We start from the raw sequence: 23,157 nt of genomic DNA, 5'->3' as shown, positions 1-23,157 counted from the left end.
ACTTTGGGCTTGTTTCGTGTAAAGTTGAAATACTATTGGTTGTTTACGGCTTGCGTTTCTTTGGGCTTGTTTCTAAAGTGTAGTTGCTTATTTGGTCTTGTTGACACATTTTTGTGTTACTATTCATGTCATCGGCATGGAGTGGACCCGCCCCCATTTTTTTTTAAATGTATTTGTCCCTAAATGTTTTGGGCCAGGGAGCCCTGTAAGGCTACATGATTTGTGTTGAGAATGTTTAAAAGATTTTTGTGGATGGCTCGTTACAAAATGGGCTTGTTTTCCTAGACCTGGTTGCTTATTTCTCTCGCACAATCTGGCAACACTGCGCAGTCGCGCACGCGCAGCCTCCAGTCCCAAACTTCCTGCCAGACAGTGCTCTCTCGCTCTCAGCAGCTCTCTATGCGATACGTGCAGCCAGCAGTCAACTAACTAGTAACTACTGTCTGCAGTTCAGCTGCAGCGGTGAAGTTGCAAACTTTTACACACTCATTTGCGCGCATTAATTAGTAGCACTTTAATGATATCCGTCTGTCGCTGAATGCCGGAGCGCTGCCTGGCCACAATGCTCGGCGAATGGAGAGGTAAATAATGACGATAACTGTACGAAATATCACAGTAGTTCTCAACTGTTCCAACAACAGTGCAACAACAAGGAAAGAACAGCGGCGGCTAGCTAAACTGTGACGGCGCTGTCGCTCCTCGTCTTTATTGTTCAGGTTTCTGTGTGCATGTGGGACGCGACGCGTACGTGCGTGGAGATGTGTTATTACTCTTGTTTATAAATGCTTAGTGACGCACTGCAGCGTGCTTTTTTTAAATTAATAACCTGGTGAGGCATAAACTTGGCTAGCTTTTTAGCTGTAGCGCATTTCTGCACCACTGTCCTGTCCCTGTTTGGGAGCTGCTTGCTTAATCCTATCCTACAATGTATATGTTGCGGGGCCCGGGGGCCTGGACATGTTCAGTTTTAGGATTTAGCTTTTTTATATTAAATATTGGATGGATTATTTCTCTTCAAAATGGTTGTTTTACTCTGCTGCTTGTGTGCTGCAGAAGCTTCTACGTTGTGCATGAATGGTGTGTGCTGCTGACACTAGTGCTGTGTGTGCAAGAAGTTGCACTGATTATGAGCCTTCAGCCTTCCCTCGACTACAGATGAAGAATTGTGCAGGCCAGGGGAATGCATTGCCAACAGATATGCATTTTTGTTTGTTCGTCTTTGAGTTCGGATCATATTGAAGGTACCCTGATCTTCCACAGGAAAATCATAACAGTTCAAATCGGTTGAGGGAGGGGGTTACATATTAAAAACAATGCATGCCTGTTGGTATGCATTTGCCCCTGACTCATGACGACGGACTCTCAGGAATTTGGTGTTATGTCTTTCGTCCCGATTCTTCCCGTAAGTTAGTTCCATGCATGCTGCTGTTGCTTTCCAAACGCTAGTAGTAAATCATATTTGACCAGCGCCGTCGGCCTCGATAGCAGCTATGCCTATGTGATTTCAGTCGAATATCTGGAATTGTGGTCGAATGTTCCAGTACGTGTAAATGTCAGCCGGTTGTTATCCGATTGCGCGGCCTTATCTCTATCTGTCCTTATTTAGTGGCATAAACAAACGCACATGATTGTGCATGTCAGTTTGTCATTGGTATGGTATCCAGCATTGTGGCTTAGTTAAAGTGCATGCAACATTTATGCTGCTTCATGCCTTTGTTGAGGCCACTTCAGAACCATGCATTAAAATTACCTGATCACCCATCCATTGATCGATAATTATATCCAGATAATGCAATATATAGATTTCAAAAACAGGTTGAAGTTGAGTTCTTGTATTGCATTTGGCCAAAAACTGATGAGTGAGCCGTGAATGATTATGATGCGTGCAAAATGTAGACTATTTGTCATTCCGTTTCTACATCAAACTGAACTGCTTGTGTTGTCCCCCTTTTGAGACAACATGTGAGGTTAAAAGTGACATGTAGTACTTGTTTGCAGGGAAAATGAGCGCTGATGCAGTTTTAAGATCAGATTGGGTGCTTGCCTGATAAATGAGGGCCATTGCAGGCACTGCCGGGACAGAGGCCCTTTGTCAATAGTGTCTTACTCTTGAACTCAAGTCTTAAGACATTTTGGCCCAGTGGCGTTCTCCCACAAGCATTCCAGGGATTTCAGGATGTGGTGTGTGTAGTGGATAGCTGCCTCAAGCCTCGGCGGCGCCCATGGCTACAACTCATTAATGCCCCCATTTGCCAGGAGCACGAGCTGAGGGACTATGGATGGATCCTGCTCTAGCATTTCCTGACTGCATCCTATCACTGCCCACCCTAGCGTTGGGGAAATGAAGAATCCAGCTCTCCTACTCTGTCACTTTCACTTTTTCCGTTCTCTGCCAATGTTATTTATATAGCACACAAGAGTATGCGTAAATGGAGCCAATGTCGACAAAGGTGCAAGAATAATGGTAATATTGACTGCTGATTGTAAACCGCAGAAGTTGTTTAAAATGCCTCTGTTGGTTTTTTTGCTGGTTCATTAGTGTATGGATGTGATGTGCAGAACTGCACATGAAACTGAAATGTAGATTCTGGCCTCCGAATTTATTTTAAACCCTATATACTTCATTGACTGGGGTCCACTAGGGCTCTATTATTGATTCACACCTTTTTCTCCAGTACAGTACAGCAAATGTCTTCTCTGAAAATAGTCGACCTACAAGGCGGTGAAGGCGCACAACACTTTGCATTCTGATGCATTGTGAACTTGTGAGCTTGTACTAGATCTGCCATTTGTCCTGAATTTGCCCCAGTATAGGGATGCTAGTGTTAATGTCGTATTGCTTGCAGTCTTAGGTCACACTACTTTGAAGGATAAACTATAGACTAACAATTTACATATGTGTTCGATTTAGCAACTGCAGGACTTAAGCCCCCCTTATCTCCCATCACAATCACTGACTCAACACCACCTCCACCCATATTCAACGGCCCAACAACACCTCCCCCATTAACTTTTGTCTTTGACCTCGGCCCAGGTGGAGAGGCTTCACACACATAGGACACGACAGTCTGGGACTGTCCTGCTGGGGTTTCAGGTGTGGGGCAGCTGGGCTTGATCATTGCCAATATTTCCGTAACCAAGCTTCCATCACAATGTAATTATAACATAATTATTGTATCGGTTGCCCGTTGCAAGTAAATAAAGTGTTCATGCAAGTGGAGTTTGCTTTCAGGTTGCCCGATGGCACGCACATTCAGTCTTTCTTTATTCAATATTATTGGCTATATTCAGGAAGAATAAGATGCTACCTTTTTACAACTATCAGCATGCACTCATTCTGGTTTTTCAAAGTGACTGTCGTGACTCTAGTAATCGTTGGGATGTAACATATTTTTGAGGGGCACAATCCACCACACCACGGAATGTGATGATTTGATTTGACTGAGCATGGAATGTGATGGTGTATGATGATAAGAGTGCCCCTCACTTCGCACAAGTGTGATTTCTTTTCCTACAAGCGCAACTTTTACCTATCATTTTAGAATTTAAAAAAAGTAGAACATGACCTGCAAGTAGAACATGACCTGACTACTTGCAAGTGTCTGAGACCGTAGTGTCAACCCTTGCATTGGCTGATGTACCGGTAGTTCTTTTTCATAATCTGATTACGTAATCCTGATTGCATGTATTCAGTTACTACCCAACCCTGATTGCTTGTGACTTGCTGGCTTTCACTGCTGGAACAGACACTGACTCGCACACATTGTATTTAGGGTAGAAGTGATATAAGCCGAAGGAAGGTCGTCATTATGTTCACATTGCACTGCCACACATTGTCTGCATGCATGCAGGTCTTCATTTAGTTCACGTGGGTTCATGTGGGTTTGCAGGGACCTTGTGCTTGTCAACAGATTATGTTCCCGAAAGCACATTTCGTTTTTAGACTTGAGGTGGATTCCTCGTGTTAATTTTATGCATTTATGCATTTACTTCTGATCCTTTTTAAATGGGTTGAAAATGATGCGGTGCACTTTCTGAACATAACTTATTTGCATTGCATGTAGAACGGGGTCTTCAGAAATAAAAAGGTAGTCTTGTTCGGGAATCGGTAGCATTTTTTTATGCCTTGCACGTGCTTATGCAGGAGTGGCTGGGAGGTCCAACTCCTGGCGTTGTCACTGTTCCCCGAACAGGGCGGGGTCAAGTTTGTCCTGTTCCCTGCATTTGTCTCTCCCCCCCCCCCCTTTCACTCAGCCCGTGGCAGAAAACCGGCTGGCTGCCTTAGCGCTGTGTGTTCTCCAGAGGCCCGTGGTAGGTCAGAGACTGTGCTCAGGTTTACTCAGTCAGAAATGATGCAGGACATTATTAACCTTGCAGCACCGTGTCATGCAACGCAACACGTTTTGCATGTTGGGAATTGTGCGCATTCTGCAGGTTTGCATTTCTCAAATGCGTCACCAGCTAATTGCTCTGAGAAATTGGAGACAGATGCATGCTTCTTGTAAAAGGCTGCAATCAAAAATACAAGAGCATCCTCTCCTCACTGTCGTACCAGAATGATTTGATTAAGCCTCTTCTAAAAGTAAAGACGACATTTTTTTTGCACTACTTTAATAAAATAAAATAAACACACTTTAGTTCGGGCATTGTGAGCAAGTGTGCTCACTGACCAGCTGTGTGCTATTCAGCAGTGGGCCTCATGAGCCACGTGTCGCCAATGCTCGCCATCATACAAAAGAGTGCCCCTGCCTTGTACAATGGTTGGGGATGATTGGGTGTCAAAGGTCAGGCCCCTCTGACTCTGGTAGTCCTGAGTTTCACTGCCTCAATCATTATACAGAAGAGACTGGATTTTGTGCTGTTTATTATGCACTCTGTGTCAGCCTGGGGGCTGTAGCATTCCATTGGCCTTTATTACAACCTCAATGAGCCATCAGATGAGCCATTGAGAGCAGCCAGACACCATCTGCAGTGATAATTCACTAGTGGCGGCCGGGCAAAGGACAGTTTTGAGATCACAGCACAAGCCACGGTTTAACAGGAGGGCAAGCGCGGCCTTTCTCTCTCTGTGCTGCTGCCGCCTGCAGTATATTTAAAGAAAAAGGGGGGAGATCTCGGAAGGGAAATTTATGTAGCCTTTGCAGCGTGAGCTTCTCACTTCACAGCCCCGTACTTGGAAGTGTATCATAGCAACCAAACAAACAACACGCAGTGATGGCGTCATCGGTTCCCCTGTCATTCCTGAGTTATTTAATCACCTCAGTCTGGCCAAGGCAGCACCTTCTTGTGTCCCCTGTATGTATGCAATGCATGCACTATTTACATCCTCAGACAACACACAGAGTCACACACACACACACACACACACACCCTGGCAATGGCATGCTTAGGCACAGACATGTGAGAATTCAATACATCTGCCAAGGGTCGGGGTGCAGGGTTGTGTGCATGGTTTGAACAGTGTTGTTTATAAATGGTTGGGTTGCATTAGGGAACAATTGACATGAATTTATCTGTTTGCTTTTTGCAGTGTTGAGCTGACTGTGCATTCTTGTTGTATGCAGAAAAGCACAGTGATAGGAGGAGTCCATCATAAGCGCACTGTGATAAATGCCCTCTTGTTTCGTACAAGATTGCTTAAGCCTGGTTTGTGTGTAGTTGTGCGCACCGGTGTCGCACACTGAAAATAGCAGGTCCACAAGCTCACAATGCATCACAATCGCGTTGTGAATGTAGACTTGTAGATCTGCAATTTTCCGCCTTATATAAATCGGGCTTTGCTTTGCCTGACTAATGACTGGGTCACTGTAGTATCCCGTTTCACCCTGAGACCACATAACAAGGCCCTACACAGTTTCTCATAACAGAAGCACTATAGTGTTGTTTTATTTAAGAGTTGTGTGTTGTCTATAGAGACAATATTCTGTTCCTTTTTTTTGTCGTCATTCTTCCTTCCAAAATGTAGGAACAATTGGCTGAATCCTGATGCATGTTAAGGCCAGCAGTGGGTTTGCAGCAGGTGTCTTTTCCCTTTTTCTGCAGTTCTACGACAGCTCCCAGGGGGGAGTGTGTGTGTGTGTGTGTGTGTGTGTGTGTGTGGTGGGGGGGGGGGGGGGGGGTTGGGGGGGAGTGACACGCGTGTGTGTGCAATACTCTATGGAGCAGGGGCAGATGGGCAGTAGGGGCCTGTGCTCCCTCTCCATGTGGCTCCCTTTCTTTCAGTGAAAAGCTTTGGATGAAGTGATTTCCAGATTAGCCCCCCCTGTGAAAGTGATACAGCGCTGCCCCGGCCTTTCAAATGGCCCTGCACAGACACTGACGGACGCGTGCAGGGGAATGCCTTTCAGCGCGATGATCGATGCAAGGGCACATGGTGCTGAACGGCCATATAGAATGTTGGTTTTCAGACACCCTCCCTTTTCTTCCCGTTCTTTGTTTTATTCAGCGGGGTCAGCCCCCGTCAGACCCTCCCCTCTAATCCTATTAAAAAGCCCTCAGAAAAGCTTTAAGGAACAAAGCTCTGACATTGTAATCTGAAAAGGCGTGCCACTGGCATTCTTTATTTAGTTATTCTATTGTCCCCCCCCCCCTTCACCAGGAAGGAAGTGTGTGTGGAGATTGGTTTAGTATGCTCTTTCTGCAGAACTATGGGCTAGTAGCATTTGCACTTCACTGGCCTTCAGAAAATAGAGATTTGCAATTTTGCAAACAACATGTCTCAATGTCTCTATAACCTGATTGTCCATATCTTGTGTTCCACAAGCTTTACTAACATCATGATTGCAATAAATTATGTTCTGAATTATCACATTATCACTGCAAACGGTGAAAGACCTTATTTCCAAGTGTTACACACTAACCTGCTGTGAGCTTGTATTTCTTTTGGTGTGAGACATGATGCGCAACCACTGTATAAATCAAGCTTTAAGTTTTAGTGCAAGCAGGTCTTTGCCTTCTTTGGCTGAGCCGTCATGTTTACCTAGACCCAAGTGAGGGTTACTATCCGCAAAGCGCAAACCCACAACGTATTATCCAGTGTCCGTACTGCTGCGGTAGAGTGTGCATCATTGCTTGTGTACTGTCAGGAGACAGCCAGTCAGGCTCCAGAGGACAGACCATTCATCAGTCTGCCACTGGACCTACAGTAATATAACAGCAGCCCTTTGGTCTGGCTGGGATTCCTCTGAAACCTGCTGGTGGCACCATTAGTACACACCAGCTGCACTCTGTTATGGGTCAAACAGTCTCCCACTGTCTGACCTCCTATACACTGGCATCTGTGTCTTTTAGCCTATACAATAAAATGCAGTGTTAACCACTTATAATATGCCTTATTGCCTTGTCATAAAACAAATAGCAAAAATAGCATACACGCATCTTAAAATGTTCATTTTAAATGGTACAGTTTGATAATAACAATAACGGCGGCTTAGGGGTGGAGTGGCCAGTAGAGAGGCCGGATGTGAACGTGAGGTTCCCAGTTCGATCCCGGGTTCCCCCAGTGTTAGTGACGAAGTATCCTTGAGCAAGACTCAGAACCCCTAATTGCTCCCAATGTGCAGGTTGGTGGCCTTGCATGGTTTCTTCCACCATCGGTGGATGAATGTGTGTCAATGCGTGAATGTAATGCACAATCTATGTAAGGTCAAGGTCAAGTTTATTCATATTTCCCAAACTGGGCACTTCGTTTTACAGCAGATAATAAAAGCAAAAAAAACATTACAAACATTAGAACATGCATAACAACAACAGGCATAGGTATACATAAAGCACTTAGGATAATAGTGCTATATAACCCATTTAGGCCTGACCTCGAAATTAAAAAATAATTCTTCTAAATCCTCCAGTTTTCTGAAATAAATATTTTCACATTTTGTTTTTAAATAGCAGACCTACAAGCTCATAGCGTGCCACGCACTATGAGTTTGTAGATCTGCTATTTTTCGATAGCTAAATTATAACAATGTTTAAAACACCAAAAGGGGTTCCCGCCCCAAAATGGGATAAATGTGCCATTTGTATCAAACGGCTTTGACTTTATACATTGCATGTTGCAGTCAATGTGTTGGATGGTACCTTACATATACATACATAGTTTGTCCACTTGAGCCCCGTAAGTAATGTAAGCTGTTCTTCCCAGGCAAGCCAACCCTTTGAAAGATGAGTCCCAGTCAAATTCGGATGTGGAGGAATCTTGTGACTTGCCCAGTGAAGAAGAGGAAGCTCTCTACAGCGCATCACCTCCCTGCACCCCCCGTCAGATGAAACGCATGTCCGGCAAACACCACCGGAACAGTCAGGCCAGGACGGCGGGACGCTCCCCTAACAAGGGTAAGTCAGGGCAAAATCAAAGTTAATTGAACTCTGAGAGTGTACACATGTACAGGGAAATTGGTATACCCATAGTATGTTTGTACACTCTCAGAGTTTCAGACCCATAATGGTCCATTTGGTTCCTAACTATCATTTAATTGAGGACCCCCTTGTAACTCCCTCAAGTCCCTCAACTCCCTAGGAGTCGGTTGGTATGAGATGCTATTTTTGTTTAAGAAGCGCCAATAAACCATTTGAAAATATAATTAAATACTGCTATAATTTCTGGATTTGTAAATGGCTACAAAACAAATGGGTAGCCATGGCCAGCATGGAATTTCATCTTCACTTGCTGCTTCCAGATCCACTTTCTGTTAACATCATTAATTTGCATGTCTAGGAAAAACATGGTGTGTGTGTGTGTGTGTGTGTGTGTGTGTGTGTGTGTGTGTGTGTGTGTGTGTGTGTGTGTGTGTGTGTGTGTGTGTGTGTGTGTGTGTGTGTGTGTGTGTGTTGCCTCCACACATTCCATTCAATTGAGCTCTTTTGTTGTTTCTCACAGCTGAGACCTTAGGTCTGATCACCCAGCTGATGTTAATGACCCACTTAATGTCGACTGACGACGTGAGGAGTAGAGGGAGAGCAGGAGATATTTATTTAAAAGGAACCCTGGCTACTAAGACAAATATGCCTTAAAACATTATATTTGCCCTCTACAACTAAAATAAAAACACCTTAAATATTGTATTTGTTTCATAAATATATAACTAAACTAAATGATACTAAATAAAAAATGTAGTTATAGAGGGCAAGTATAATGTTTTAATGCATATTTGTCATAATAGCCATGGTTCCTTTTAAGAAATCATAACTTTTCATAACGCAATTTCGAGCCCTGTAAGTGGATGGTGGCCTGCCCTAGATCACAGGGTTTCAGTGCCACACTAAAAGACTCGTGCACGCTGGGCTTGTATGCCCGTTTTCATCATCATTTAATTTCAAAACGGATTTGTAATTTTGGTCAAACAAGTGAAAACAAACAAACAGTTTGAAGTAAAAACATGTTACCTTTCTACTTTGTGCCAACTCATTTTGGATGGTCTCTGCAGCGCATCGACGCACCAAAATAGAACCGAGCTCTGAAGGACGTGTAAATGTTGTCTGCCTTATGGCTACAGTTGTTGTACAATGTTGATGAACCATCTTGAAAGAGCCGTGCATGTCTTTTGCAATGCCTGTACTGATTGAGACGGGATGTGTGTATTTCAGCGGATCACAACCCGTCTGTCCAGAGAGAGAGTCCCAGGCCTCCAGAGCTCCCCGAGGAACACGGCTACAAGCAGGGCAAAAAGAACAGGGCCGCCCTCCGCTCCACCGAGAGAGACCACAAGAAGACCTTCGAAGGCTCCTTTATGCTGGATCCACTATCTAAGTCCAGCCCCTTTGGTGGCCTCAACATGGATCCCAGGAAGCATTACCTGAGCTTGGGCTGCAGCAGCGGCAAGCTCCCCGTCACCATGCCCCACCCCATGGCACGGACCCACCGGCAGACCTCCCGCACGGACTGCCCGGCCGACCGCCTCAAGTTCTTCGAGACCCTCCGGCTGCTGCTCAAGCTCACGTCCATGTCCTCCAAGAGGAAGGAGAAGGAGCAGAGGGGCCTGGAGAACATGGCCTCGTTTGGCCACAACAACGAGGTGATCTGGCTGGAGCTGCAGGCGTGGCACGCGCGCCGCTCCACCGGCGACCAGGACCTGTTCCTCTTCACCGCCCGCCAGGCCATCCCCGACATCATCAACGAGGTCCTGCACTTCAAGGTGAACTATGACAGCCTGAGCCCCGGCGGGTTGTCCCTGGGTCTGAGCCAAGCCCTGGACCAGGTGTGTGGCGAGGAGCGGGAGCTCGCCGTAGCAGAGACCAACCACTGTGGGGTAGACCCCTGGGGCTTCAGTGCCTGTACACCACCCACCATGAACGCGGCGGAGCCCCTGGGCTCCGTGACAGCGTGCAGGGACCACCTGCTGCGCCAGCGGCTGGCCTTTGAGCAGGTCAAGCGGGTTATGGAGCTTCTGGAGTCAGTGGAGGCGCTGTATCCGTCCCTGCAGGCGCTGCAGAAGGACTACGAGAAATACGCAGCGAGGGACTTCCAGGGCAGGGTGCAGGCGCTCTGCCTGTGGCTTAACATCACCCAGGACCTCAACCAGAAGCTGCGCGTCATGGCCACCGTGTTGGGCCTCCACGACCTGTCTCGCATCGGGTGGCCCGTCTTCGAGATCCCCTCGCCACGCTGCTCCCGCGGCAACGAGGAGGACGACAACGAGGAGGACGAGGAGAACGACTCCACGGCCACGTTCACCGCCGACAGCGACGGGGAGGACAGGGACTTGGCGGAGGAAGGACGTCCGGGAGAGGGGGAACTGTCGCCCTGTCTGACACCTAAATTTGCCCGACTGTTGTCGGAGGACGAGTTCCTTCCGACCGCCGTGGCTGGAAGTACGGACATCTCGGTGGGAGGCGGAACTATGTGCCCCACGGCCATTTACAGGCCGTTTGTGGACAAAGCTCTCAAACAGATGGGACTGCGTAAGCTGATCCTCAGACTGCACAAGCTGATGGACCGCCCTCTGCAGAGGTCCAGGGCAGCGCTGCTCCGCCATACTCCTGCACAAGAGGTGAGAATGTTCTCTCTCTTTACAATGACCATAATATGTAAAAAAAAATATATATAATCTTTTTATTCAGAGTGCCATACAGTCATGAAAAAAAAGCTTTACATTTCAGTTTACAATGTGCACCTCTTTTTCTTTTGTTGCCAAACAGACATCATCATCATACAAAATAATCAAACAATATAGAGTCCTATAACTGATATAGTTGAGAAATAATAAATAATTCATAATGATAATAATTATGCATTAAAAAGGAGGAAGGGGAAAATAAAATAAAAAGAGACTAGAGAGAAAGGAGGCGGTGAGGACGAGGGAGGACAGAGATGACTCAACGCATCACAGTTCAAGTACAAGTTCAGATTTGCTACCAAACTACACCGGCATGGGTATAGTTGCAAAGTAATCCATGTGGGGCTGCCAGACATTCCAAAAGTCCTGTTGCCTGCCTATTCTTAATATTATAATGAATTTTGTCTAGAGGAGTGTAACTGGATAGTTCATTTAGCCAATGTGAAACTGTAGTAGGGGTAGAGCACTTCCAATGTAAGGTAATACATTTCTTTGCTCCCAGAAAAGCTAGGTCAATGTATTTATTTTGGTATGTATTTTATTGCAGTAAAAAGGAACCACATTCACTCACATTTTACAGTTGAGGAATATATTGTTGCCGTCTGGCAGAAACCTTGTATACCTTCTTTTTTTTAATTAATTGTGTATTAATTTACCGTTTAATTTGATGAAAGTGCTACTTGACAGTGTTACCAAAAGTAGTGAAAATTGCAGATCTAGAAAATAAAATATACTGCCTCCATATCCCAAAATAGGGCCACCAGGTTGAAAGTGATTAAGTCTGGTTTTTGTATTTAACCAATGAAAAGTATTAAAAAGAGCTTGTGACTAAATATTAACTAAATTGGATGCTTTGGAACACAGGTAACTAACTCATGTCAGCAGGTCAACCTGACCAGGCACTCACATTCACGGTGTGACCAGTGACCAGAGCTATCAAACACTATACAAATATGTTTCATTGACCTCTGAAAGATGACTCCTTGGAAATAAGAATTAAGATAAAATAATGATGAATGTATGGAGAAAAAAAAGGTAGGATATGCACATTCCCACAGTTCTTTAAGAACTGCTAGACCCAAAATGAAGAAAGAAATTAGTGTCAGCACACCATAATCTGCTCTCCCATCTTTTTTCTTTGATGAAGCCCTGATGAAGCCCTGGCTGCATGAGAGAAACGTTGCTCACTTTTGGTTAAAATAAAAAAGGCGGGAGAGCAGTTTATTGTGTGCAGGACCCCTAGGCTATTACATGCTCTTATGTTTGACACTGGAATATCGCGCTCGGCTCCAGGATGAAATATGGCACACATTTTTATATAGATAGTAAAACAATATGTACATAAAACTTAAACTGAGGGGGCATAATTTGCAACTGAGGGTGCCAGGCCCCCCTCTGGCACGCCTGTGGCTCCTATCCTGCCGTGGATAGGAAAAAAGCAGGTGATAATGAGTGCAGAATATTCACGGGCAATTAACCAAAAATATATTGAAACCTATATATTTAATGTATAAATGTATAATAATAACTAGGCGAATCGAATAACCGAGAATAAGGTTTTTTTTATTATCGTTTGTTTCCCTCTGTGTTTTGTGAGCTTGTGGATCGTCGATTAGTTTTCTCAGAATAGAGACGCTTAAGTGGTTTAACCAGCATCTCATGGTGTTCTTTTTCCGGTGCCTGTGCAGTTCGCAGACGACCAGGACCCCATGCGGTACAGTGACTATCTGCCGGAGCTGTCGTGCCACGTCTCCTGCAGTAGCCCCGATGGCCCTGAGCTGGGCGACGACCAGGTCTCCTGGGAGGACCTGCTGGAGCTGGACCTCCCGTCCTTCCGGCCGGCGTTCCTGGTGCTGTGTCGAGTGAAGCTCAACGTTATTCACGAATGCCTTAAGCTGCGCCTGGAACAGCGGCCTGCCGGGGAGCCTTCCCTGCTCAGCATCAAACAGGTGACGCGTCTGGGACGCACTCCTCTAGTACATATTTGTCAATTTGGCAATCTGGCAGGCGAGCCAGTATAGGCTATAGGTTTCAATTGTAGGCTATTTATTTTATATTTAAACATATTTTTGAATGCAGGAATAAGTAGGCCTACCGCATTTTAAAAGCCACCTAAATTGTGACTGGACGTAGAACATGTTTCTTTCATTGTCTGTCAGCATATCTCATGCAATATGTGCGTAAATCTCCAAATCCTCGACTTTTCTCACCATATAATTTAAAAATCACACCCGTCTGAACTGAGTGGTGCAACTCCCCTCTCTCTCTCTCTCTCTCTCTATCTCTCTCTCTCTCTCTCTCTCATATTAGCAGGCAACAGTGCAGCACTATCTCTCTCTCTCCGTTTCTGGCACAACAGCGCCCCTACTGGTACTCATAGTCATACTGGTGCTCATAGTCACATTAACACACACATTAACGTCACATAGGTGATCACGGACATTGCTGTTCCTTGGAGTGGTTGCACCACTCAAAAAATTGAGACACTTTACCATTGCTCTGGCAACTTGGCAAGTCCTGCACAGAGAATAATAGCAGAGTCGGACCTATAGAAGTGTCGCGTCCACAACCAGTTGTGAGCTATATTTTCCAGGTGTAGGCTATAACAAATGTCACGTTATAATGTAGGCTAATAAAAGTTGACGCGCGCACATTGTCGGCATGCAGGTGCACAGTGACAACGGAATGCAGTCAAGGGTGCGCCCTTTATTACCTAAACAGGAGAAAGATCATGTGTCATATATACCAACTCACTGTATACTTTCTTCTCACCAACCTCTCTCTCTGCACCCTCTCCTCCTCCATGACCATAACCATGAAATGGAGAGCAAAATACAGCATGAGAATATAGTTTCACATGCGACTATGCACACACCACGCATAGACATGTACTGCGCAATGGCATTTGGCCTGGGTCCTTTATTGGTAGGTTAATATCCACAGTTTATCTGTAGCGGTAAAAAAATCTTATTTATCCGTTTCCAAAAACCTCCGTTTGAGTGGTCGAAAACGCAGTTTGCGTGTGGCTGAAAGGCCCAAACGCACAAAGAAATGTGCGTTTTGCAAAACCTCCATATACGTGTAGCCTGGGCCTAAATGGAACCGAGCCTTAATTAGTATCATTGGTAACACCTCTGAAGGAAATAGGGAAGCGGCCCGGAAGCAAGGAAGATTAGAGAAGGAAGTGACATGGTCACGTGACAGTGCTGCGCCATGACACTTTCATGGGAGCCAAATCTCTCACCAGAAGTTACATGTTACATGTTACATGTGTGTGTGTCTGTGTGTGTGTCTGTCAGAAACAGTGCCGTAACTCCTTACTGCCTGCACCAATCACTCCCACTTTTCACACAGGCATTGACCATATGAATGTGGAGGGCGTAACAAAGCCCTTTTTTCGATTTGACACATTAATGATTATTAATGAATTGATTAGTCAATTACAAACGCACCCGGGCGCAGTACCCCCCGCGGCCACAAGGGGGGGGGGGGGGGCAACGGGTAAGGGCTAGTGAATACAAAGCAGGAAATGGAGAAAGCTTGACCAGCTCATAACAAACATTATTTATGAACCATTGAGACCTGTGTCATATAATCGGTTCAGGCATATAAAAGAAGACATATCACAGGTGGTTGTTTTCTAATCACTTGCTATTCGATGTGCACAGTACATCATTTTATTTGAGGATTTAAACGGCAGCAGGTATCGTTTCTGTTCCGGGGGTATCGCGAGATTTGGCTGCCAGACAGGAAACGGTGGCGATACTTGGCACGATCAGACTTTTTGCTCTTTAGATACCTCTATAAAATTACACAGTGTACACATCGAAACACAACACAGCAGACAATAATGTGTTACATGTCTCCTGTTATTTGCCAGAAGCGATTGCTTTACAAAAGATCTCAGTCATTCCGAAATAGTGTTGACTCCAGTGCATTCTGCCGAACTTCCGGGTGCAGTTTGGCTCCCATGGTGCGATGAATCTGCCATCTGGAATTGCGTGATAGCGAAAATGACGTTGGTGACTTTACCTCCATTTAATATACCTTGCCCGGAAGTAGGAAGAGTTATTCTGTGTGCATAGAGCCCATTGGGGAGATTAGTTTGATTAACACATAAGACCTGAGACCAGATTCTACAAATATCTTCTAAATCAGTTTTCTGAAAATCCGATGTTTCTAACTTTCTATATCATTGGTTCTCAAACTATTTCATGTCAAGGACCCCAAAAATGTTATGTAATTGGCGGCCGACCCCCATCTCAACATGTGTTGTTTCAGGGACCTCCCAGAAGCAAAGACATGAGTGCAAAACATTACATGATTTGCACTCATTTTCACGATTTGTCAAAAATAGCAGATCTACAAGCTTGTAGTGACATGCACTGTGCCGTGCTATGAGCTTGTAGATCTGCTATTTTTCAACAGCTAACGTTTTTAAATAATGCAAGTGGTTAAAAGCTATAAATAAGGTGACACGGATACATCCTCGGGTCTAAAAGTGGGTTAACGTATGCAGCCCTGCTACTAATATGTTCTGTAGGCCCACACAGTACTAACTATCTCTGTATTGTTTCCCCTGTAGTTGGTGCGTGAATGTAAGGAGGTTCTAAAGGGCGGTGTCCTGATGAAGCAGTACTATCAGTTCATGCTGCGTGGTGTCGTCACTGACGCGCAGGGACTGCAGACCAATGCCAACATCGATGACTTTGAAGAGGATCTCCACAAGATGCTGGGGGTGAGAAATCCACTAGTCAAGCCTTTTCCTTTTTTACGCCATAGCATGAGTCAGATAGATACATTTACAGATCTAGACAAGCTCAACGCATCATATTGTGATGTGTTGTATGTATTGTAAGCTTGTTGTAGATCAAGGAAAACTGGCAGAAAAAGATTGTCAAGAACCCCCAGAATTATATGTATTTGTCCACGGACCCCCATCTAAAAATATGTTGTTCCAGGGCAGGGAACCCCCCAGAAGCAATTTTTTTAGTTGAAAACGTTTGCTCTGAAAGAATATATATTCAAAGATTTGTGCAACATTTTCACGACTTTTCAAAGAATATCAGACCTACAAGCTCGTAGAGCTTGTAGATCTGCTATTTTTCAATAGCTAAAGTATAACATAATGCTTGAAACACCAAAATTGGCTTCCCGCCCAAAATGGGTTAAGGAAGACTCCTTAGGCTGAGACTTAAGAAAATAGAATTTATTTTATTTTTAGATGCTCGGCTCATGATAAGGTGCTCATGGTGAGTTCAAATAGTTTTGGTCCTGGGACCTTCGTCGGTGCTAACCTGGAACAAAGGACAAAGAAAGGCGCCATAGTTTCCCTTAAAGCTTGTTGATCAGCCATGTTTGCAGAATGTGTCTGTCCACCTATTATGACATGCCCAGAATAAGGATGCCATAGAGTTGATTAAGTAACATAATCATTTTATCATCTAATAAATTAACTAACATTTGTGCACAGCCTGTAACTAACTGGCAACCTATGCTTGAATACTGCATTGATAAGATGACCCTTACACATTGAAATGCTACTATATCTAGCAGGATAATAAAACATTGTTTTTTTTTCCAATTTTCTGTTCCAGGTGTATTTTGAATACATGCACAGTTGGATTCGGATGCTGCAACAGCTGCCCCAGGCCTCGCACAGCTTGAAGAACCTCTTAGAAGAGGAGTGGAACTTCACCAAAGTCATCACCCCCTACATCCGTGGTGGGGAGGCCCAGTCTGGCAAGCTCTTCTGGTCGGTGGCAAAATGTCTTATTAACTACTTAAGATTTTTATTTTGTTGTACGATGGTGTTGAAAAGCTGATCTACATGAGCTAGTAGCTCGGCTATTTTTGAAAAACCTTAATGTAGTGGTAAAAGAACAAAACAAGCCGTTTTAGTTGGCACATTTTTAAATGCTGTATTACTACTACACTATGCACTAGTGTTTTTTTTCTTCTTTTTTCCTAGGATAAGAGGAGCACTTGTTTTTGTTCATGCCATCCCTTACATGTGTGTATATAAATATATTAAAGACTAATTCCTGACCCCAACAGTGACATTGCTGGGATGCTCCTCAAATCCACTGGAGACTTCCTTGACGCAGGCCTGCAAAAGAGCGACGATGAATTCTGGGAAAGTGCAGATGACAGCACAGCTTCAGATGAGATAAGGTAACGATAATAGATTTTTTTACTGTTAAAGCCAATGATTCATTTCTCTGTTCTGGGGAGATATATATTAAATATTCCATCCTTCTTTTATAGGCGCTCTGTTATCGAAACAAGCCGCTCGCTTAAGGAGCTTTTCCACGAAGCTAGGGAGCGAGCATCCAAGGCCCTGGGCTTTGCAAAAATGCTTCGCAAGGTGAGAAACTGCAGTAGTTTGAACTACTTTCAACCTGGTGTACCTGAACATGTTTCAAAAGTAGCGAAAATGTCAGATTGTGGTCTGACAGCACCTTTTCCTTTGTCGCCTACAGGACTTGGAGATCGCTGCAGATTTCAACATTACAAGCGGGGTACCCAGTCTGCTGGAGGCACTCAAGGAGAGAAGCTACGTCAAGGTGAATAAATGATTTGCGTTCCGCCTTGTGCCATTTCCTGTTCTTCATAATCCCTCCCTACATCATTGACATGCCTCATAAACCCTCCCTACATCTTTACCATGCCTCATAATCCTTCCCTACATCTTTACCATGCCTCATAATCCTTCCCTACATCTTTACCATGCCTCATAATCCCTCCCTACATCTTTACCATGCCTCATAATCCTTCCCTACATCTTTACCATGCCTCATAATCCCTCCCTACATCTTTACCATGCCTCATAATCCTTCCCTACATCTTTACCATGCCTCATAATCCTTCCCTACATCTTTACCATGCCTCATAATCCCTCCCTACATCTTTACCATGCCTCATAATCCCTCCCTACATCTTTACCATGCCTCATAATCCTTCCCTACATCTTTACCATGCCTCATAATCCTTCCCTACATCTTTACCATGCCTCATAATCCCTCCCTACATTTGTACCTCACCTCTATCTTATCTGTGCTTGTGATCATTCCCTTCGGCCCATGTGTGATTATTTCCTCAGCTTGTTAAACCTGCAATCCAAACTATTTCTTTTTTGTGAGAATAAGTGTTATTTTCTCCAATCTGTACGGTTACGGTAGCAAATGCTAGTACAATATAACTTCATTGAAGGCCAGAAGGCCGAAACTCAATAAACAAAAGAACTTCACATGGAGCCAGAATGTGCACACTAACACAGCTGTGGTGACGGTAGGACACCTACTGGTCGATGTAGTATTGCATGAAGCTCAAAATGCAGACTTACTATTAGTTCAGACCTAATCATTTTCGGCGCCTCTACCGGGCTCTAATACGACAGTAGAGTGGAACGTGAAATGATTGACTGGCTTTTTAACCCGTCTTGTGTCCGCAGGTTCAAATCCTGGGCCTGGAGGAACTGGAGATCTTCGTCCCGTGTGGCCTGATGGACCAGCGGCCCCTGATCCTTCAGCTGCTGAACGCAGCGGCAGGGAAAGACTGCTCCATGGACCCCGACGACATGTCCGAGGACGAGGCCTACCTGCTCATGAGCAAGCATGGCGCCGGGGACTCGCCTACCGTCTCTGAATGGGCCCAGTGGGCCGGAGAGATCATCAAGATGGTTCCCCAGATGGAGACGGTGGACACCCTCAGGGCCATGAAGGTGAGGAAAAAGACTCCTAAGACTATTACTGAGAGAGTGCAGATTTTATATTCCCATCCACGTATTTTCTGAATCTGCACCCAGCATGCTACTGAACTCATACAGTCTGTCCTTGAGTCGAGCAATCCTTTCCCTTGAAGTGACTTTTAGGGCTGCAACCAGCGATTATTTTCTTAGAGATTAGTCTGTTTTGGTGGCTTTTTCGATTAAATAATTGAGACGTTTGATTTTTTTTTAATCACACTCGTGTGAAGTGAGGGGCGCTCTATTCATCGTACATCATCATGACGTAAAATTGACACTATGTCTATTTGCTCAGACACTATGACGTAAAATTGTCCATTCATTGTCAATGGGAATTTAATGTTTGTACCTTTTTAAAGTTTTTGAATCATGGGTTTTTTATTATTGTTTGGACCCAATGTTTTATACATTTGTGTCAATAAAGTAACTAACTAGGACAAAGTTGGTGCGCACACACCAAAAGCTGGATAAAGGAGGGGCTAAAGAAAAAGACCCTGGTTCACAGTTACATGAACAAGTTCTCAAGCGTCTTATTCCACTAACCTCATCCTCCAGGTGGAGAACATGCTGTTGATCGTCATGCAGTCGGCCCACCTGGTGGCCCAGCGGAAGGCCTTCCAGCAGTCCATGGAGGATCTGCTCACTCTCAGCCGGGAGCAGACCTCCAGTCAGCCTCTCATCGCCAGTGCACTGGAGCAGCTCAAGGTATAGTCAGTCATCCCGCCTTCCGTTGCCCCCCCAACACCGGGAGCCACAATCTTTCCATTCTTACCTCACGCCGGTCACGCTAAAGTCTCTCTAGAAGCGTTAATATTCCAAAACGAGAGGCAGTCTGAAATGAAGACGGAACATTGCCCATCTGGTCAAAACAATGGAGAGTTCCCTAGATTAGGAGATACGAGCCATTCTTTTCTAGCCACAAACAAGGAAGTGAACGGTAGTGTGCATGCGCAAATCAACAAAAGGAGTACATTGCAGAAGGAGAGGCCAACCACATTTTTTTTAAAGACCTAAAGACACCTATACATGTCCAAGGCACCCCGTGGTTATGATATCAAATTTGCTGTATACACGTCCAAGGCCGAAATTGTGTTAAAGGAACAAACTATACTATAAACACTGGTCAAACATTGGCCGCGAGGCGAGGCATTGTGAGTGTGTAGATCAGCTTAGTCCTTGTCAGGGTGGGAGGGTCCCCAGTTCAAATATGATTATTTTTTTGGGGGTGGGTCACGGCCTGAAAAGGTTGAGAACCACTGTACATCATAGTAGTTTAGTGGCAAGAGAAGCTTTCTGGTAATCAGAAGGTCACGAGTTCTCCCACCTAGCCCCCCTCCCGGGAATTACGTGTCCAAGTGTCCCTGAGCAAGACACTTAACCCCCCTCCCCCCCAAGCACTCATCATGACTATCTGAACAGGCATCAACTGGGTGAAGCAGAAACTGAATCTCCCCAGCTGGGTTAATTAGGTGGTGTAGCTTTTATTTTCTGAATTTCAAACAACATGAAGTCACTTGGAAAATATGACCTCATGCTACAACTGTCAAATGTATTATTAATTGGCTATACCGCGATTAAGGCAATGGTTCGTCATGATAATAACAATTAAGCCCTTTACAACCCCCTGCTCAAAGGGGCGTTCTGTAATATATAATATATATATAATATATATATAATAATATCAGAACAAACAGCTTGTTTTGTTGTTCTTTTATTTATTTATTTGAGAGGCTTGTGTTTCCACAGACTTGTTCACCAGTTCTAATGAAGCAAGCTTAGTCATTTCATACATATGCACATTTAACAAAGCGGGAGAAATGTGATGAAGGATTTCATATGCCCAATATTGCATATCTTAACTGCAATTAGGCTTGGTGCGTTTAAGAGCTTAATTGTATTAAGATAATTTAAGTAAGGTGATTACATGACTTGGTGCGTGTAAGAGCTTAATTGTATTAAGATAATTGAAGTAAGGTGATTACATGACTTCTCCTTTTATTCAAAGTATTGTCATAATTGCATTAACCCATTCAAACGTTGTCATTTTAGGTTTTTGCGTTGGCTTAAAAAAAATAGCATTATGTTATACTTTAGCTATTAGAAAATAGCAGATCTATAAGCTCATAGCATAGCGCCGCACTGAGTGCCGTGCTAAAGAGCTTGTAGATATGCTATCTTTCTAAAATCGCGCAAATCTTTGAATATATATTCTTTCAGAGCGAACATTTTTAACTCGAATCTTTGCTTCTGGGGAGGTCCCTGGAACAAAATATTTTGAGATGGGGGTCGGCGGCATATTACTTATATTTTTGACATGAAAATGTTTTGAGAAACATGGGTTTTTCAGAAAACTGCCAGGATTTAGAAGACATTTGTAGAATCGTCCTCGGGTCTAAAAGGGTTAATATCACATTCTTTATGTGCATGTGACCATGACCTATGTGTTGCAGTGAGTGCTGTTATAATACCATTGATACACTTCCATACAATGTAAAAATCTTCTTCACAGTGGGTGGAAGATATCGGGTTTTATGTGTCTATTGTTCCGTTGAATCCATTCCGCTCCACAGTGATGCTTGTTTCTTAATCCATTTTGGGCGGGAACCCCTTTTGGTGTTAGCATTATGTTGTGCTTTAGCTATTGAAAAATAGCAGATCTACGAGCTCGTAGCGCGCCACTCTGTGTCGCGCTACGAGCTTGTAGGTCTGCTATTTTTGAAAAATCGAAGAACGACTGACATAGAAACATAACTTTTTCAGAAAACTGTCAGGGTGTAGAAGACATTTTTAGAATCTGATCTCAGGTCAGAATGGGTTAACATATGTTCTCGATTCATAAAGAACGGAGGGTGTCACCTGTTGAAAATAACAGATCCTCAAGAAAGCCTCGCAAGTGGCCGAGTATAGATTGAGCTTACGTCACTCCTTCTTTCTGCCACGTCTCTCCTCCCTACAGGGCGAAGCGCTGCAGCTCTGCATGAAGATCAACACGGCCATCGATCGGGTGGAGAGCATCTTCAAAGAGGAGTTTGAGGTGGAGGTGGACGAGTCCGAGTCGGCCACCCTGCAGCAGTACTACAGGGAGGCCATGATACAGGGCTACAACTTTGCCTTTGAGGTGAGAACGGTCAAAAGGTGGAGTAAGGATAGCCTGGTTATTAACCAGGCTAGAGTAAGGAGTCCAAAGCCTGACTTGACATTTCGTCATAACGGCGGTGTCACAGGGCCAAAAATGGCCGATCTACAAGCTCAGAATGTGTTACATCCAGGGCGCGTTGTGAGCTTGTAGATCGTGTACGTTCGACACACAACACTGCAGTTGCTTTGAGTGGGACGAAAGCTGATTTAGCTCTGCTCTGAAACCTCCATATTAACTCACTGTAATAAATACATTATGTATAGCAAGTAAAATGGATGGATTTTAGCGGGTGTGTATCTTTTCCTCGTGGACTATACATCTCTATGCACATTCCAGCATTATATTATATATAAACATGATACATTAACGTCCAGGCAAGTTACAACAAAGCAATTCAGAGACACAAAATAAGCACGTTACGAAAGGACATTTAAATGCAGTTAAAAGTACGAGGAAGTTAAAAAAGTAAAACTGATCATATTACAGTGCATACAGAGCTGCAGTCTTATGGGAGTTTGTTCCAGATATGTGGTGCATAAAAATGGAACATTGATTCTCAGCGTTGTGACTCTGGGGACAGAAAGCAGACCTGTCCTAGAGATGACCTGAGAAGTCTGGATGGTTCCTGGTGTAGCACAAGATCAGTAATGTATTTTGTCCCCCAACCATTCAAAGCTTTATTAACCAATCAATCAATTCAAGATCTGAGTGATATGATACACTATCTTGGTAATAGTAGGGCCTTGAGCAGCAGCATTCTGAATCAACTGCAGCTCTCTTAAAGAAACACTTGACTCATATCCGACATTCCGTCATCACTGGGAGACAGAGGAGTTTCATGTGGCTGCAGAATGAACATGAAGGAAATAACTCCACCAACTCACAAACAATATTTGGATAATGTCAGAAAGCTCTGAGCTTGAATTCTGTTTTCTTTGTCATTGCAATGCGTACTAAGGATTTCTATCACTTCAATCGACTACATTGATCATCAGTAATGCACAGTAACATTTTAGTTTCATACATTTATCTTAACCGGTGCCCTGTAACATCACTGGATGCAGTTCGCGAGTTGCCCGAGTTATGTTTTCATTGTTTAATCCAAGTTTTTTAATCAGTTTTAAGTCATACGGGCAATCCACCAGACAGAATGGGATATGTTTTAAAGTGGATTTTCATGATGAGCAACTCAGCACTCGGTGCAGCGGCTGTTCAAAGGT

The 23,157-nt window shown here is 44.2% G+C and overlaps 1 protein-coding gene across 4 annotated transcripts in view; it reads left to right on the top strand.

Annotated features, from left to right (window-relative positions):
- The window catches only part of map3k4 (mitogen-activated protein kinase kinase kinase 4), a 38,029-nt gene that overhangs the window by 307 nt on the left and 14,565 nt on the right, over window positions 1–23,157 (top strand). For 2 of the 4 annotated variants that reach the window (XM_083774171.1, XM_083774168.1), the window contains exons 1-12: window positions 742–829; window positions 8,141–8,331; window positions 9,583–10,985; window positions 12,740–13,000; window positions 15,637–15,789; window positions 16,649–16,806; window positions 17,109–17,225; window positions 17,319–17,418; window positions 17,534–17,617; window positions 18,505–18,774; window positions 19,354–19,503; window positions 21,755–21,916. In XM_083774171.1, the coding sequence (XP_083630297.1) occupies window positions 783–829; window positions 8,141–8,331; window positions 9,583–10,985; window positions 12,740–13,000; window positions 15,637–15,789; window positions 16,649–16,806; window positions 17,109–17,225; window positions 17,319–17,418; window positions 17,534–17,617; window positions 18,505–18,774; window positions 19,354–19,503; window positions 21,755–21,916 (3,096 nt within the window). In that variant the 5' untranslated portion in view covers window positions 742–782. Of the gene's footprint in view, window positions 1–441; window positions 582–741; window positions 830–8,140; window positions 8,332–9,582; window positions 10,986–12,739; window positions 13,001–15,636; window positions 15,790–16,648; window positions 16,807–17,108; window positions 17,226–17,318; window positions 17,419–17,533; window positions 17,618–18,504; window positions 18,775–19,353; window positions 19,504–21,754; window positions 21,917–23,157 lie in introns of those variants that run through there. The other 2 variants (XM_083774170.1, XM_083774169.1) reach the window with 2 other exon arrangements.

Source organism: Protomyctophum parallelum, assembly GCF_964188405.1.
Source record: "Protomyctophum parallelum genome assembly, chromosome: 10".
NCBI classification, from domain to species: Eukaryota; Metazoa; Chordata; class Actinopteri; order Myctophiformes; family Myctophidae; genus Protomyctophum; species Protomyctophum parallelum.
Note: the sequence above shows the minus strand (reverse complement) of the source record. Positions and strands in the feature narration are given on the sequence as shown.